The following is a 17,637-nucleotide window of genomic DNA, read 5'->3' as shown; positions in this document are numbered from 1 at the left end:
CATTTCCAGTTCTGCACATAATGTTCTCAGTGGGTAGGTTGACAGGAGGTACAAAAGCAGAGTGACGTCCTGCACTTGTTCCTCTCTCTTTAGAATACCTTTATCTCCCCAAAGTATGGGTAGAGCAGAAGTCTCTGTGCCTCCTGGAAGCTCATGGTACTAAGAGACTGTCACTACCCCTGAAAGTGAAGCAGACCCAGATGAAAAGGAAAAGTCGAAACATGGGTGTTTTTGGAGGGGATTACACAACTAGCCACCACCAAAGCAAAGCCATCCTTGCAGAGCGCAACATGCATGCATTGCCTTTGCAAAGGGGGTGGCTGTTTGACAACCAGAAGGGATTTTAGGGTTGAAGGAAACTGAGATCAACTTGGAGAAATAACTCTAGGGGACATACTGGAAAATGTAAAGCCAGAATCTAATTAAAAAGCCCTCTGGGAGTTATTTAAAATGTAAGTTAGACGTGCAGTGATACAGTAACACTCCGGTCCTTTTCCTGAGGTCTTAGCATTTCAGAATGTTTCCTTTCCCCCCTGCCTGCCAGGCTTCCTTGGTTTGTTCAACCCTTCACTTTATTTCCTCAGTAGCATTTCCCACTGTAACTTTGTAATTATCTTTTATTTGTTTTGATTCTTCAACTCAGCAACCTTAAGGGCCAGAGAGAGAGACCTTGACTGCCAGCTCCTACAGATCAGTGACTCATCCCTGGCTTCTAGTATTTTCAGTGTAATGAGGAGAATAGGAGAATGGCAAATGGCCCCTTATCCACAAAGACCACTTTCTAAGACACCTGTTGCTGCTATACAACTCTCTGTGAGCGGTGGAACCCCGGGGTCTGTCTGACTCACCATCTCTTATTGCAGCGATGCCTTGGCCTCACTCACGTGAGAGCACTTGCTGGAGTCTTTGTGTGAGCTCAATGCTTTCTGGTGCAAGACATTTCTCTCTTCTGCTCATGTCTGTCATGAACAACTGTAACCATGAACTGTGGTCCTAGCTTTCTCCATATGAGGGGCTCGCTCCACAGCAAGCAAAAGCACATTTCTTTCTTCCTTTTCACAGTTTCACAGACTTATGATTCATTGCTGTCAGAGATCTCAGCAGCATCAGTACTTAACATTTTTGTTTTGTTTTGCCTGTCTCAGGTCAAGAACTTTAACCTTTCGGGTGAACAGAGCACTACTCTGTGGCTAGAGACCACGACGGTTCTCCCACTTTGTCTATAGTTTTGCTTTAAATGGCTTCACTTACCTAGAATCAAACATTCTGAAAATATTTCATGGAAATTTCTAGAAATAATTATTAAGTTTTCTCCTGTTAGCCATCCTGAGTAACATAACATCTCAGGCCATACTACTCCATCCCTCCTAGCCCAAACATCATCCCTTTCACCCAATATATCCACACTATAAATACTACCTCCCTGTTAGCTGCTTGGTAGCCATCTTGGATCTCAGATTGACTGTCACAATGGTGTAGGTTTATGTTTAAAGGTTATGACTCTCATTTAACTCAATAACATCTCAAAAGGACAAGAGCAGTAACAGTGGCAATTTGGATGTGACAACGAGAAGCCATAAAGAGTCCCTTGTAGGTGAAAAGGTAAAAGTTCTCAATTTAATTAAAAGGAAGAAAATAATGTATCCTGGGGTTGCTGGGGTAGATGACAAGAACAAAACTTCACCTATGAAACTGTGAAGGGAAAAGAGACATGCATGACTTTGGCTATGAAATGTCCTACTATGAAGATTATATCCACAGTATGCAAATAATTGTGATAGAGAAGGCATTAAATCTCCATATATAACTATATATGTGAGAGGGTTCAGTACTATGTTCAGGTATCCACTGGGCAGGTTGAATACAGGTACAGGGAACACTAGAATTAAGTAAAATAAGGATTGCTACACAGTCCAGACAATGCTGGACAAAAGGGTGATTTCCAACTCAGGTCAAAATGAGATAGCATTAGCTTCTTCACCTTACTCAGAACAATCAGCCATGGTTGTCCCTAAGATTCATTTAAGTCTATTTAAGCAGAAGAAGTAGAAAGAACTTCTAAGATTCCCTAGCCTGACTAGCTATTAATAATCCCTGTATCTTTACCTTTGTTTCTCTCACTGGTTGTGAACAGATTCAAAACTAATGAGTCCACTTTGAAATTTGACATTTACCATTTTATGATTATGTGCAAGCATGGTTAACTAAAACCGCAGAAAGCAAAAGCTTCAGATTCAGGTGGGGGAGGGGCATTAGGAGAAAACCTGTACTCAAAAGTTACCCTTACTCTTTGCTCCATCCTGCTCGAACTGCTTTACCCCCAAAGTCTAACCCGAACTCCTCAATTCAACTCCATGGAGTAGGGATCATCATCAGGGCCATTTTTCACACACTTCCCATACATACATCACATGGGACAAGGAAAGAACAAACGCAGTTTTACCTGATTTCATAATCTCAAAGAAGAAAGACAATTTGATATGGCTAGGTCAGTTTTGCACGATACAGAAGAGAAGATAAGGGTCTTTGTCACAAATAGAGAATAACCAGAGACAAGTTAGCAAAAGCCAGGCAGAAGGAGAAACAGTGCCTCTCAGAAAACAACCAGACTCAAAGATTTGGATAAAGCATACATTCTCAGCTTGGAAGCAGGGTGTATTATCTTGAACTAAATCAATAAAAACAAGCAGCTAATGGATGTGAGGAGAAAGGGGCATTCCAGGCAAAGAAAATGATATTAGTAAGTATTAATCTAATGAGTCACGATGATTAGTAATTTAATGGGACTAAGACAAGGGCAGTACAGAGTCAGGAAAGTGAGAAATGGAAATAGGGAAGCAGCAATCAGATGTGATGGCACATACTTGCAAGGCCAACACTAGAGAGAGAGAGACAGGGGGACTGTAAATTTGAATCTGTCTGGGACTATGTGGAGAAATCCTATCTCATAAACAGAAAGCTGGGCAATCGTGGTGCATAGTTATACTCCAGTATTCATTATGTGAAAGCAGGAGTACAAAGACCACAGCAAACTCCTGCCTCAAACTGCAGTGGTAGTCAGTCCACCTATGACCTTAGAGTACCAGCGCCTAGGCCTCTAGACTAGCTTAGGACCTGAGGAGCATGCCAAAGACCTGCACCATCAGGTGAGGCTGGCTATAGCTCCCCCGACACACCTCTTTTTTTTCTTTATTAAGAAATTTTCTATTCACTTTACATACCAACTACAGATCCCACTTCTTCCCTCTTCCCACCCCCAGCCTTCCCTCCCAATCACCCCCCACCTCCACATTTTCCAAATCAAGGTCTCCCAAGGGGAGTCAGCAGAGCCTGTCCCACTCAGCTGAGGCAGGTCCAAGCCTCTCCCCACTGCACCAAGGCTGTGCAAAGTGTCACACCATAGGCACTGGGCTTCAAAAAGCCTGCCCATGCACCAGGGACGGATCCTGATCCCCCTGCCTGGGGGCCTCCCAAACAGTATGAGCTAAACAACTGTCTCCTATAACCAGATGACCTAGACTAATGGCTATAGCTTTCTAACGATTTTGTTTGCATTGTAGATTAGCAGAATGGTGGTTATTAATTAACTCAGTTGAAGGAGACAGTTGAGCAACATCACAATTAACAAAATTAACCCCCCTTTGCAGCTGATATGTCTATAACTATTCAACATCGTATACGACGCGCCTTTTTCCTCAGGGCTTGACTTCAAGGGACAAAAAACCAAACTCCAGTACTACCTTAGATGACACAGAAAACCAGACACTCTACAGAGACCTTTTCTCCTATCAGCCAGGGCTCAGAGTGTAACTCAGTTGATAGTGTGCTTGCCTAGAAAGTCCTGTGTTCAGTTCCCAGCACCTCTTAAAACTCAACTGTGATGGTGCATTTCTGTAATCCCAGCACTTAGGAAGGAGGAGCAGGAAGATCATCCTTGGCTACATAGAGAGGGTGAGACCTGCCTGCCACATAAGATGATGACTTAAGAGGAAAAAGGAAGCAGGCCCTGGTTGGCCAGGGCCATGTAGAGATGTTAAAGGGGGATTTTATTTTCTTACAAGTACCAAGGGTCCACTAACAAGTTTGAAATGCCCAAGGGAAACTGTCAGATTTGGAGCTATGGAAAATTAATCTGAAGATTCCTTTGAAATGACTTAAAGCTGGTACATGGGGGAGGGGGAGTCGGGGGGCAGGGACTGGAAGGGCGGGAGGAGGGAAAAGGGGGATCCGTGATTGGTATGTAAAAGGAATAAAAAAATTCTTAATAATAATAAAAAAGAAGTGACTTAAATCTGACAGCAAAGTGAGAAGTAACTCAACCCCTGCAATGAGAGCTTTCACAAGGCAGGAGTAAGCACAGTTAACGAAGCAGCCTTTGTTACTGTGTGCTTCCAAGCGGGATGAACCAATAGGTTTACCTCACAACAAATAAGTCTAAAAAAAAGAAAGAAAGATCGGTTTTTACATATAAGTGTGAAACAACCATGGGGTACCTAAACCCCTAACTATACACAGTCATTAGAAACCCTAGACTAAGCAAGACCTTCAATGCCTGTATTGTTACACCTCACAGACCACGCAGTACTGTACAGCAGGAAAGTTTTCTTCCCAAGCTTCCTATTAATATTTCTTAGGATACTGAGGCTCCTTGGGAAATTACTTAGGAAATATTAATACAGAAGTTTTCAACTCTGTGATGATTACAGTTCTCGGTGGTTATTTACTTACTTAGAACGGGCTCCGAAACTATAAAAAGCAGACCGCAAAATTGATGAACTTGAATATATAAAGCAAAACTACTTCCACCATGTATGCAGGGTGATGTAAATGGGTGTGGAGGTTATGAAGAAAATGACAATGATGAGAAGTTTCTGAATGAGCACCAAGCAGAAATGAATTTGAAATTCAGCATGTAGCAAATCCAAAGTATCTGTGGCAGTGCTCACCCAAGTTGTATCACATGGCTTCACTGAAGCCTCCATTCTGAGCACACACAGCACACATACTGCACATGCCATTATGCCATGCAACACCAACAAACAGCCAGACATACACCAGCTCAGATTCAAGATAACTATATATTATAAATATACGGTGTCTATTGTATATGGTAAATTTTCATTGTATGTAACAGATTTTGCATTGTTTTTACTTTATGTACAGTTTCCTGCTCTAATAAAAATAAGGGTATAATTATGAAAAAACACACATGCTTAATATTTTCCTATATCATTCCTCCACATGTAAGTATCAAATTAGATTAATTTTGGATTGTACTATTAGACTAATAAGCATATTCTAATAAGCATATTCATTTAATTAGTATGTAAATTTGCATTCATTCTTACTAAATGGTAAAAATCTATGTAATAACAAAGAATTATTTTGGCATAAATTTTTTATTTATAACCACTGAATGTTTGAATTGCATGTCTGTTTTATATACCTATATCCCTGGGGCCATGGAAAAACTTCTCCAGTGTCAAGAGATGGTGAGTAGAAGAGTTTAAGAAACCCTGGTATAGAGTGACCTTCGTACAGGTCAGGTACTAGAGTTCTACAAGACATGATAAGAATGGGAAATTACCCAGGTATTCAATACCCCTAAGAGAGTGAGACAGGTCTACATTCCTGGAAAAGGTCAGCTTTGTCTCAAAATCAAGGAGAAGAATACAGTCAATGAGGCAGGAGCCAGCTTTATTAACAGCCGGTCACACACATACACTGGGGAAGGCTGAAAGCTGTGCTCTGCTTAAATCAACACACAAGAAGAGCTTGGAAGGGGTGATCTTTGTTATGAAGTACTCACTCTTTACTTATAGAAAGACACACCAACTTCTACTCTTCAAGGAGACAAAGTAAAGGGGGCCTTTGTGAGCCATTCGTTGACTCTTGGCATATTCTAATAGACTGGAAGTAAGCTGACTCAGAAAAAGTCCAGAGTCATTTGGGAGGAAGAAACAGGAGATCTCAGGTACTGTTCTGAGGCTGGAAGGTACCTATGTGGGCTACACAGAAAGAAGACCTGACCCAAGCTTGTTGGTAGGAATGGATTCCAAGGATCCTCTGAACAAAAGTGCTATAAAAGTAAGGAAGCAGGGCCTCACCAGACTTGGTGCAGAGGCTAAACTGTTATGGGGATGGCTGGGCCCCTGAGCTGAACAGTGATGGAAGCTAGAGCATGTCAGCATTGGGTACCATCCCAGGAACCATGCAGCACCAGTCTGTAACAGCACCAGGCTCGTAGAAACCATGCAGATCAGTTCCTTTGAGGGTTTTGAAACAACTAGGGCCCTACAGCCTACATAACCTCTGAAAGTTTTGCATAATGTAAGGTGGGTAAGACTTCAAAAGGGAAATGTAACACTATTAGTAAGAGTGAGAGTCCAAACAAGTTACTGTACCGAGAGAAAAGTTCTATTTTTACATGCCACCTCAGTTCATCCTGGTTACACATACCATTGTTGATCAGTGTGCCTGTGCTAGATAAGAAGGCTCTTTCAAGCCACCCAACATGAGGTTCCTAGAGCATCTTCAAGCAGGAAAGACTCAGAAGCCTTTGGTCAGTCAGAGTTTCTTATGACTGAGAAAGCCAGGCAAAGAGTTCCAGAAGATAATCCAATACAGGCTCTCAAGCATCAAAATGCAGGACGCTAGTGTGGGTACTCTGAAAGGTGAGATTCTCAGTGTCTACCAGGACTGAAAGTAGAGAAGGGAGATGTGGAGATGATTCAGTTATCCAGGTACCAAGGGTTGGGAAGCCAGCCAGGCATTTCATCACAGACTAGGCAGATAAAGGTCCTTGGTCCATTAGGCATAGATACGGGTGGGGTGTACACATCAGTTTGGAAAGGGAGAAGGGTAAAAACACACAAATTGTAGGAAGCAGCCTTAGCAACATCACTAGCTAAACCTACCATGAGGCGTTATGAGCTAAAAAGTTAATTTAGCTCACAATGGAAGGGTAGCAGCAGGTTACCATGAATAATCTGTCTGGGGTGGGGAGAACAGGTGGTGATTTCTACCAAACAAATCATTTAAAAGCCCTTTTCAATATTAAGTTAACTGAGTACCCCTTGATTCTCTCAGCACATCCAATGCATTTTAGGTGCTAAAGGCTCTACTCATCATTTACCCTAAATCTATTTTGATGCAGCTACAGATTTAAAGAAAATACAACTTGATGAGCTTAATGCAACAGCTGCCTTCAGTGATAGCTGCACTATAGGTTCAATATCTAAGTCTCCACACAAAAACATCTAATAAAATATTCTTATATGAGCCAAGGGCAATATAGGGTATAAACAATGAATGCATATTATCACGTCATCAAGCCAAGCTGAGTTTGAGCAAAAGTGCCACTGAAGTCCTCTTTCTGACCCTACCCATGCCCATACTCAGCACTCTGAATGATCTGTATCTACCCAAACTACTAGCTCTAGACTTGTTCTAAATTCATTTACTCAATCATTTTGGGGGCAGTGAGCCAGACATTTGCATAACACAACAATCATGTATGGTTGTGTTCCATTAACAGACAAAGAATCAGAAGGCTTGGGTGAGGTCTCACTAAACCGTTTACTGCAGGATTTGCTGCCTTCTGCAACCATTTTGTTCAAGACATTCTCTCTTCTCCGGGTGAGAGGGAGGGCTCTGTAATGTCTTTCAACCTGTCCTTTCCATATCGTTCTAAACAGGCCCAATGTCAGTCACATGCAACCTGCAGAGGTTCTTGTGTTCATTTCCTTGATCCCCACAAGGCATAAAGGGAAATGGGAAAGACTCCTGATGACTGTGAAACCTGAAAACCATTGAAACCCGAAAACCTTGATATCCTTTGAGTCAATTAAGATGATAAGTATTTACCATGAAGCCAGCACTATACTTCTGCTAGCCATGAATATACCTCAAAGCAGAGAGGGTCTGGGACACTGTCTCATTCTTCCCCTTCATGAAACAATAGACAGGAAGACTGGTGCAGATGTTCTCCCAGGTATAAGGATAACAAAAGATGAAACATTTCTATACGCTTAAAACCATTTGAATTGTAAAACACAACCAATCTCATTACTTTCTGCCACTTTTGCTTGAGAAAAGTAAGAGAAATTGGCTCAAAGGAAAAAAAAATGAGGAACATCTTGGTTGGAGTCATGGAAAAGTCCACAGACATAGGCATTCAGCTCTGGGCACTCGATGTCAGCATCCTCCTCCAAGGCTCTGGTCCCTCCAAACTGGGGCCGTTTGAAATGAAATGTGGAACCCAGATGCCTTGTGGCCCCTCCAAGTCTCATGGACCCGCGTGCAACACTTCTAACTCAGAGGGAGCAAATCAGAAGTGATGGCACACAACACCCCAGATCCCGTCACATCAGAGGCAGCGTGCAGCCCAGCTGAACAAACCAGCTGAACCAAATGGAGAAAGGGAACAGTTGCTTTCCCAAAGGAGATGTAAGGCCACAGGAAAGGGAGAAGGGCAGCTGTGCAGAATACTGCTGAAAGACCACGGTCGATTTCCTAACCTCACCACACACACACACACACACAGTGATATGAGTTCTTATACTTAATTCAAAATTGGATTCTAGAGGTTTACCAATGAATCTCAAACTTATTAAAAATAACAGTGTTAGCCAGCCCTCGTATCCCAAGTCTGTCATCCCAGCTACTAGGAACAATGAGACAGGAAAACAGCAAATCCAAGGCCAGCCTGGATAACAGGTGAGTTCAAGGTCAGCCTGGGTAAGTTAGTGAGCTAGGAGGAGGGAGGGAAGGGGAGAGGGAAGCAATGGCACCAGCTGAGGATATGGTACAATAGTACAGTGAGGTAGTGTTCTTGTCTAATATGTACAACACCCTAGGTTCCACCTCCAGTGAGTAAAATCAAATACAACATTAGTGATAATCATAGCAATGGATATAGTAATAGCTAGTGTTTCGTGAATCCTAACCTTACACGGATGCACTCTCACTTTACATATATTATTTTACTAAAGATACACTGATCCTCAACTTATAGATCAGGATGCTGGAGCTCATGGAGGTTAAATTAGTCACTCAAGACCACAGCCCAGTAAGGAACACAGAAGTCAAACCAAGATCTGCCTCAGAAACACTGTTCTTAACCAAACTAGAATTCCATCTCTTCCAAGTTCTTATCTGTTTCATTGACACAGCTCGACACTGACACTCTAGATTCCTCTTGATGTGACTGTTCTGAACCTTTACATTTTGAAACTCTCCTACAGGCTATTGTAATAACCTTTGGCCAGGTGTGAGTCTCTTTGATTCAAAAAGATGTACTGATCACTTCATACTTTCAAGGTGCCCTAAAAGCCCTGGAACCAAGGACACAAAGTCTACAGGTCAAGGGCAGCTGGGACAGACATTGATCACTCACCTGGGTAGCATGGAAGCCTCAGCCCGAGTCCTACAACATGCTCAAAATGACCTCATTAAAGAAAACCCCACATTCTCATGCACCACACATGTACCAATTGACAACGTGGGAGGAAACACTTCCAAACAGCTTGAGTCAATCAAAATGGCAATCAGGACATAGTAATAGCCAACAGCATGATATGAAATGAGCAAATGTCCAGATTCTGAGAAAAGAATGGAACAAGGAATTTCTAAGATAATTCCAGGGGTGGGAAACATGATTTTAAAAAGACATGTTTTAAGCAAAGAAACTAACAAGATTTTACTTATGGTCATTACCATAAAGCCAGAAACAGATCCATTATTTTGAAAAGTTAGAAAATTATGAATTTTTTCAAAATATAAACTCAAAGACAAAGAGAAACTGTATATGAGGTCTGAAAGAGTAATGAAGCTTCTCTCCAGAGTAGGCTGGCCTCTCTGAGAGGCAGGTAGGGACCACCCTACCTCTTCTTCAGCACACAAGAAACCTACAGTCATCTGTTAACCTCGGGCCTCTGCTGTTTCCTAAAAGAGTTCAAGGTACCAAGCCCTGCCCTGATCCCCTCATGAAATGCATGTCCACTCTGAGTTAGAAACAGCAGCCATCTTATGCTGGGGCTGAAGCTGCATCCCAACCTTTCTCTGACAGATAAGACAAACTATAATTAGATCCAATTAGAATCTGTGTTGATGTTAATTCAGAGCAAATTGAAGTAAATTGGCAGTGAATAAAGAACTCAAAACTAGGAATCAGGGAACCACTGAAAGGCAAAATAATTATAAGCCATTCTACAGAACTCAAAAATGTGTGCTCTTCACCATAAGAAAACTATCATTCATCTGGGTTGATTGACATTTTCCTAGGAGAATCCTAATTTCCAAAAGCAAACACATCCATGTCAAGCCTATGATTCTAAATATGTTCCCAAAACCAACACTAAAGAAGAGGTTAGGCAGAGACTAGGGGACAGCATGATGTCACAGGGGGCAAAGGGCAGAGGAGATGGCTGAAAGATATTTGTGCATAAGTGAGAACCTATGGCACCCTTGTCTGCCTAGACTTTTCACTTCAGCCACCATGACCCTGCACCTCACACAGCATTCTGAATCTTACTTTTCCTCACAGCTGGACCAGGCCAATACTGGATTCAAAGCCAATGAATCTCTTATGCTTTTTAATTTAAAAAAAAAAAAAAAAAATCTTTGGTTTCTCCTACATGGTCAACCTCTTCCCTGATCATTCAGTGAGACCCAAAAAGAGGACAGCAAGGAAGAGTAGAGAGGTCAAAGGCCAGAATGCCAGAGTCCAGATCCTGCTCCTATCCCCAAGGCAGGTGGCCTCAACCTCATGGTCTAACCCTCTGTGCCTTCCTTTACCCATCACATTTACAGGCTACCTTCACAACGCTTCTGAGAATCACATAAATCACTGGTAACAAGCACTCTGAAAACTTCAAAGTGCAGTTTAAAAAAAAAAATACAAGATATTGTCATTATATCTCTAGACCCCCAAGGCCATCAAATAAATGTGAGTTCTAAATTTACTTTGAGTAGGAATTGAAGCACTTCAACATATATGTCCACATGGGTTACCTCAAAGGGGCTGCACCACCATAATATCTCACCCCAGAATAAATGAAGAGTTCACATTGCTGCTTAGATGGCGTACCTGCTTAACCTCCCATGCCCTGTATAATAGAGCAATTCAAGCAGGTCAGGCATGGACTATTCCCTGATTAACAGTCTCCTGGACTGAGACATTGTTAAGGTCTCCATCTGCATGCTGCATCATGGATTCTCCCTTCCTCACCAGGAGGAGGTGTTTCCTACCACTTCTCCATCTCATCATCTGATTCTTCCCACGGGTTTCAAAATGCTAAGTACCAGGAAGGGTTTTTAAACACAGATTTAATTTTTACTCTTTCTCTTCTGCCTCCCCACCCCCAAGAAACAGCAAAGAAACACTTCTACCTCGTTTTCTCTTTCATCCAATTTACTTGACAAATCGGAGGCTGACACCGTGGATAACATCAGCATGTCGTTTTCTTGTCTTAATTTCTCCCTTAGGATGTGCAAATCTCTCTGGGCTGACAGCTCAGCTTTGGCTGCATGTCTTAGCTCCCACAAGAAAAGCCAGGCACCAGATGCCACAGCCTGCTTGAGATCCCATCCCATACATGCTTCTTTCAGGGACGGAAGTATATTCTCCACTCCCACTCAGCAAGCAGGCACGCCACTCCATATCATAGACAAGAAGATTCCTCATCCGGAAACCTCAGCTCCAAAGGCTCAGCTATAATTACCTACCCTACCACCCATAACAGGGACATTGCGATTGCTATGACAGTGAGGGGGTACACCATTTCACACCACAGAGAAAGACAACCATATCGAGACATTCCATCAGACAGCTTAGCTTCAGTTGTCTGGCTCCTTGGCCACCATGGGAGGGGGAGTGGTTGGGGGAGGGAAGGGCATTGCTCTTCCAAACTCAGCTTGGGTTCCACCACACCAAGCATTGCAGTAACTCTTTCCTTGGGTGTGTATGTAGGGTTCCTACCTACACACTCACTGCTAGCCCTCCTTACAGGACTCCAAGGACAAATCAAATGTTTTGAGTGCAACTTGAGGGAACAGTGAGCTTATAGAGTACAGGTGAGGGGTTACTTAAAAGACCATGAAGGACCTCAAAGCATGGAAAGTCTTACCCCAGTATGGATGACAAGTCCCCCATGGGTGCACAAAACCCCGTGTAATTAGGACAGAATCACATACAACTGGCTGAGAGGTGCAGGCAGGAAGGTCCTATCATCAGGTGAGTGAGTGTCTGATGACTCTTCTCACCCCTTCCTCACCCCCTTCTATGAGTTAACATCAACAATCAACAAGTCTGATCTTAGGTGTTGCTTTCAAGTAGTCACAGCTGCTTTGATGAAGATAATGGCTGTTTACACTAAGAAGGTGGCATGCTACAGCACAGAATCACGTAAGCTAACCAAGCACTCTACCACTGAGCTATATCACCAGCCTTGTCCAAGTCCATTTACATCCATATTCCCAATTGTTCTGGTGGAAGATCCACCTCAACTCCCCTCCCCTATCTCTTTCCCTAAACCCGCCCCTTCAAAGCCCGCCAGTCACAGCTTCTCTCCCAGAGAGGCTCAAGACCACTCCCCACAGGGTATATAAGCTGCATCCCAGAAAAGAAACACATGGTTCCCCTCTGAGGGGACAGGGAGTCACCGGGAATACTTTACCCATTAAACCTGGACTTTTCCAATTTGGTCTGATTCGGTTTAATTTGGATTGCAGCATCGGTGGAGAGGCCTTGGGGGTGCTAAAACTTATCACCAATATTAGAAATTATTTTATCTCTGATTTAACAGTCTATTCAATATTTTTATACTAAAAAATTTAGAACTGCATGAATTACCTCAGGCCTGTCACTCCCAAACCAGGACCTGTAATCAAGAAGAAGAGTAGCTACTCAGCAGGACTGGGAAATGAACTACACCCACAAATATGCAAAGCACCAAGGAGCATGTGCCCTGCAATGGCCAGGTAACCATGCTAGTACTGTAGCACAGTGCAGAGAATCAGCCAGATCTGAGTTCAAACCCTTCTTCCATCCCATGTTAGATATGTGATCTGAAGTGCAGATTTCCTCACTAGCATAATGAGGAAAATACTAGTGCCTCCCTTATGTCTGTATGAGAATTAAAAATTAATATATACATAAAAAAAATTTAAAGCCAGATTTGTGTTTAGTAACTGATGGCACTAACCAATCACACTCAGAGTATTTAATAGTAGTAACACAACGGCATTTTTCTGCCAGTTTATGTTAAACCCCATCTGAAGAGACAGATCACCAATACAGACAGACATCAGCAAAAGCTGAGGACTGTAGAGTAGCCAGTACTGGTTCAAGTCCAAACCACCAACCCAGGCTTTATGCTTTCCCAGTCTTACCACTGTCAAAACATTTTAAGAACCCAGAAATAGAATTTGCTTGTCCCCAAGAACTAAAGAGTTCATTCCTTTACATTCAAGTTTTGGGAATCTCAGCACTCCTCCAAAGCTTCTATTGTCTAATCAATCAGACAGGCCACATAATTCCACTAAAACCAACCTATGCATTTTTAAAGGTATTTCTATAACTTTCCCATCTTTATCAAACTATCTTGTGAACTTAAATGGGGGAGGCTCCTTAATAAGCTTTAAAAAGACAATTTTTTTTTTCAGTTTTCATTTCCTTAAATCATTTTCGTTTTCCATTTCCTCAAAAGATAATGTACGGGTTAGGGACAGGACTGGAGAATTATGAAAACAGGAACAACTCTCGTAGTTTCCAGAACAAACAGCAGCATAGCTCGGTGTCCACCATCTGGACCTCCACTTGATTTCCCTATCTTCAGTGGCAGGACAGCACAGCCGGAAACAGGGTTCCCTTTGCTCACTCATGGCCTGGCTTCCTGTTCCTTATGCTACCGTATTTTACCCCCATCACTTTACTTGTGACCCCAAGTCAGTTAAATGCCAGGCAGTCAAAGATAAAGGCAATCCATGTTGTTACCTCCTCCATTTTCATCCACATTGGCAAAAAGCCTGATGACCCACAAGGCTGGGAACTGTTCAAAGATCACAGACTGACTCTAGTCTAAGCCAGAAAGAGGCCCAGCCTTCACCCTCCCCACACGAAAAAGCTTCCCATCTTTGCTCCACATCAGCATGAAAATTCTAATATTTCTGTGACAAGTTTTTGCCAAGAAAACCCATCCAGTGCTTGGCCTTTGTTACATGGCCAAATATTACATCTTAGAAGTTGAGCGAAATACCAATCTCAGGTAGATATTTGGGGAGATACTAGTAACCAAATGAAAGAATAAGGATGGGGACTGGAGAGATGGCTCAAAGGTTAAGAATACTCATTCTTACAGAAGATCAGGTTGGATTCCTAGCACCCACATGGTGGCTCACAGCCATCTGTGACTCCAGTTCCAGGACCCCTGAAGGCACCAGGCACATTTGTGGGTACATGCAGGCAGGTACATGCACAGAAAAACGTGCAGGCAAAGCATTCATACAAATAAAGTAAAAAAATTCTTAAGAGAAAGAAGAACTCAGCTTTTTCCACCCCACCTCAACTTGCAGCTAAGGATCAAAACCAAAGCCTTGCACATGTCAGACAGGCTTGGAAGCACAGAGCTGCACCCCAGACTCAGCCTACTCTTCTTTCTCTTCACACATGCCTGCTATCATAATGCAGTGCTGTTAACTGACTCAGGGCTACTCACAGGAAAGGAGTTTAAATTCATCTCACTCTACAGATAAGACTGTGATTTTTGAAAGTATGATTTTTGACTTTAATTAATTTATGGGGGGGTGCCAAATTCTATGGTTAGCATGTGGAGGTCAGAAGACAACTCACAAGAGTTACTTCTCTCCCCCACATGAGTCCTGGGTATCACACACAGGCCATCAGGCTTGGTGGTAAGCATGGGTACCCACTGAGCAATCTCACCTGACCGAAAATATGATTTCTTTCACTGTGGGCTTAGTGTTCACCGAATAACATAAAAATTAAAACCATTTTCCATGTGAAAAATGTCACTGAAATGCAAGCAATTCAACAATCTCCCGGCAGTGCTGGGGCTCAAAGAGAGTACATCCCTAGTGTGTATGAAGCCGGGGTTTGACCTAGCACTACCCCATACCCATACTTCACATCTTTTTCCAAATAATTGTTACAAGTTTTTACTCTGAGAACAGGGCAAGTTCACACTTTCAGCTTCCAAAAGTGAGATGCCTTGCAGACAGAGAAAAGGCTGGAGGAAAAGCATATTGGCCCTGGGACATGTGGGATGGCAACCACCCTTGGAGGAGGCAAGAGTAGGAAGGACTACCAGTGGATAAGAGGTGCCCCTGCTTTAAATCACCAAGACTTCTGAACTCACTTCCAGCATTGTTGCTGCTGTTTGATTTTGCTCTCTGAAATGTGCCTTATTCTTATTTGCTAAGCCACCAGCATGTGACATTCAACTATATAATGCAGATACACCGACCTCTTTGATTTGGTCAAATACCAAGGGCTAGAGATGTATGTAGCTCAATAGTGAAGCACTTGCCTACCTACATGCAAGACTCTGGTTCAATTCCCAGAACCATGTTTCAAAAAACAACAAGCAGACAGTCAGTACCTTTCCAAAGTCACGAACATCAAACAAGTCGAACGCCTCAAAGAGTTCGCTTTTTCTCATTCCAAACGTCTCACAGCAGGCTGACAGAAATGTCCGGATATTCTTCAGACAGAGAAACTGAAGAAGAGAAAACAACAGTATGCAGTGAATTTTTCTAAGTGTGACACATATGCTACTATAAAAGGGTCAAGGAAGAACCAATCTGTGCTTTTTTTTTTCTTGCTCTATCATTTCATGTGTCTATGAATCATACAAAATAATTTTCTCCATGTAAATAGTATAAGCTGGTCACATTCATTACCTATTGTCCTCTCTTGTCCCCACCCCACCCCCGCCACCTTCCAGTTCCCTTCCTCTTTGCAAATACCCCTCCTTCTGTTTTCATGTCTTTCTCAAACCTAGACTCTGCACAGCAGTGACAATACGCAATACCCAGCGTCCTAAGCCACCTTAGTGCTTCTGACCAGCCAGCAGTCCTTTGAACTGGCTGCAACCAGACAACCCTGGTTTGTAACCTCTTGAAACTTAAATTGCAATATGAGATGACACCTAAGCACAAACATGGAAGCAAACCCCTAAATTAAACAGTTCATTTATGTTTTCACATGGTGCCTGGAGAAGGGATCTGGAGAGCAAGGAAACGGGCAAGTAGAGCTTACCTAGGATTAGAAACAATCTTATAGAGTGGGGACAGGGATGTGAGGTGGTCTGAGGTAGGAGTGTCTGGAAGAGACACTAGAGCTGGGGAGAAAAATCAAGGCAATCTGGAAAGGGGGGGATCAGACAAGGGAGGGCCTGCTGGGTAGCCTTTGTTCTGATATGGGAAACCCCAGATGTTTGGGCCAATGGTGAGACAAAAGGCAATGGCTTTTAAGGGTCTTTCAGGAGCTGCCGTGTTGAAGGCAGATTGAAGGATGTTGGGGGAAGCACAAGGCAGGGACACAGGAGCCACTGCACTAAGACCAAGTGAGACACGACTGTGGACAAACACTCGCACTGTGTTACGTCTGAGGTGCCACTGACTGTCTGTCAGTAACTGGATGTGTAAGTCTACAGTCCAGGTGATAGAGGTATGGACTTCAGAGCTAAGTCTTGGAATCTTTAGCAGGGGTTCTCAATCTTCCTAACGCTGCGGGACCCCCTCTTATTCGGTTCCTCATGTTGTGGTAACCTCCAACCATAAAATTATTTTGTTGCTACTTCCTAACTGTAATGTTGCTACTGTTATGAACTGTAATGTAAATATCTGATATGAGACCGCCCAGGGGTCGCGACCCACATGTTGAGAACCACCACTTTAGAGCGAGCATTAACCCTGACATTGACTGAGGCAGACTTGGGCCACAAAGTCTTAGGAGATCAAGAAGAGAAGCCCACGAAGGAGTCTGAAAAAGAGTGGCCAGTGTTGAAGGGGAGAATTCAGGAGAGCAGGTGTCCCCAAAGCCATGTAAAGTGTATGGGGAGACAAATTAAGTCAGATGCTCCAGGGGCCCGGTAAGATGGAGATTAGCACTTCCTAGGGAACTTGGCAGTTAAGGTAATAAGGTCCTGGACAGGAGGAGGATCTATGGGACCGGGCCTGGGGCAAAGGTTGTTTGGAGCAGATCCTGCTGCAGGGGGCGAGGGATGGAGGAGAGAAAGTGGAGGCAGGACAGAGGCTGTGGAGGGGCACTGCAAACGGAAACATGATGGGGATCAGAAAGTTACCCAGAAAGAGGCATCGTTACACATCGAAGTCCTTGAGCAAAGGAGAGGGGCTCCTGTGTTGGGATGCAGAGGCTGACGTTGGATTGGAGCATGCTGAGCTCATCCATGCAGCTGGAACAGGAGGTGAACAGGAAGATGCTATCTATGGACAACTCAAGAACCAGATGTTGGGGGTCACTTTTGATATCTAAAAGACACATATCCACCTACACACATATCTCAGAAGCAAATTCATTCTGGGTTTGTTTGCTTGCCTGCTTGTTTGTGACAGGTTCTTAAATTGTCACTTAGGCTAACTTGGAACTTACTA

General features: G+C 43.1%; 1 protein-coding gene across 5 annotated transcripts in view; it reads right to left on the bottom strand.

Moving 5' to 3' along the window:
* Vav3 (vav guanine nucleotide exchange factor 3) overlaps positions 1-17,637 on the bottom strand; it is a 336,414-nt gene that overhangs the window by 241,276 nt on the left and 77,501 nt on the right. For all 5 annotated transcript variants that reach the window (XR_005091832.1, XM_028879322.2, XM_037207020.1 and 2 more), the window contains exon 2: positions 15,621-15,737. Coding sequence is in view for 4 of the 5 variants with exons in the window: in XM_028879322.2 (XP_028735155.1) it covers positions 15,621-15,737 (117 nt within the window). In the remaining variant the exon portion in view is untranslated. The remainder of the gene's footprint in view (positions 1-15,620; positions 15,738-17,637) is intronic.

The sequence above is a fragment of the Peromyscus leucopus genome, chromosome 6 (genome assembly GCF_004664715.2).
Source record: "Peromyscus leucopus breed LL Stock chromosome 6, UCI_PerLeu_2.1, whole genome shotgun sequence".
Taxonomy (NCBI): Eukaryota; Metazoa; Chordata; class Mammalia; order Rodentia; family Cricetidae; genus Peromyscus; species Peromyscus leucopus.
The sequence above is the reverse complement of the archived record's forward strand: the minus strand, read 5'-3'. Positions and strand labels throughout refer to the sequence as shown.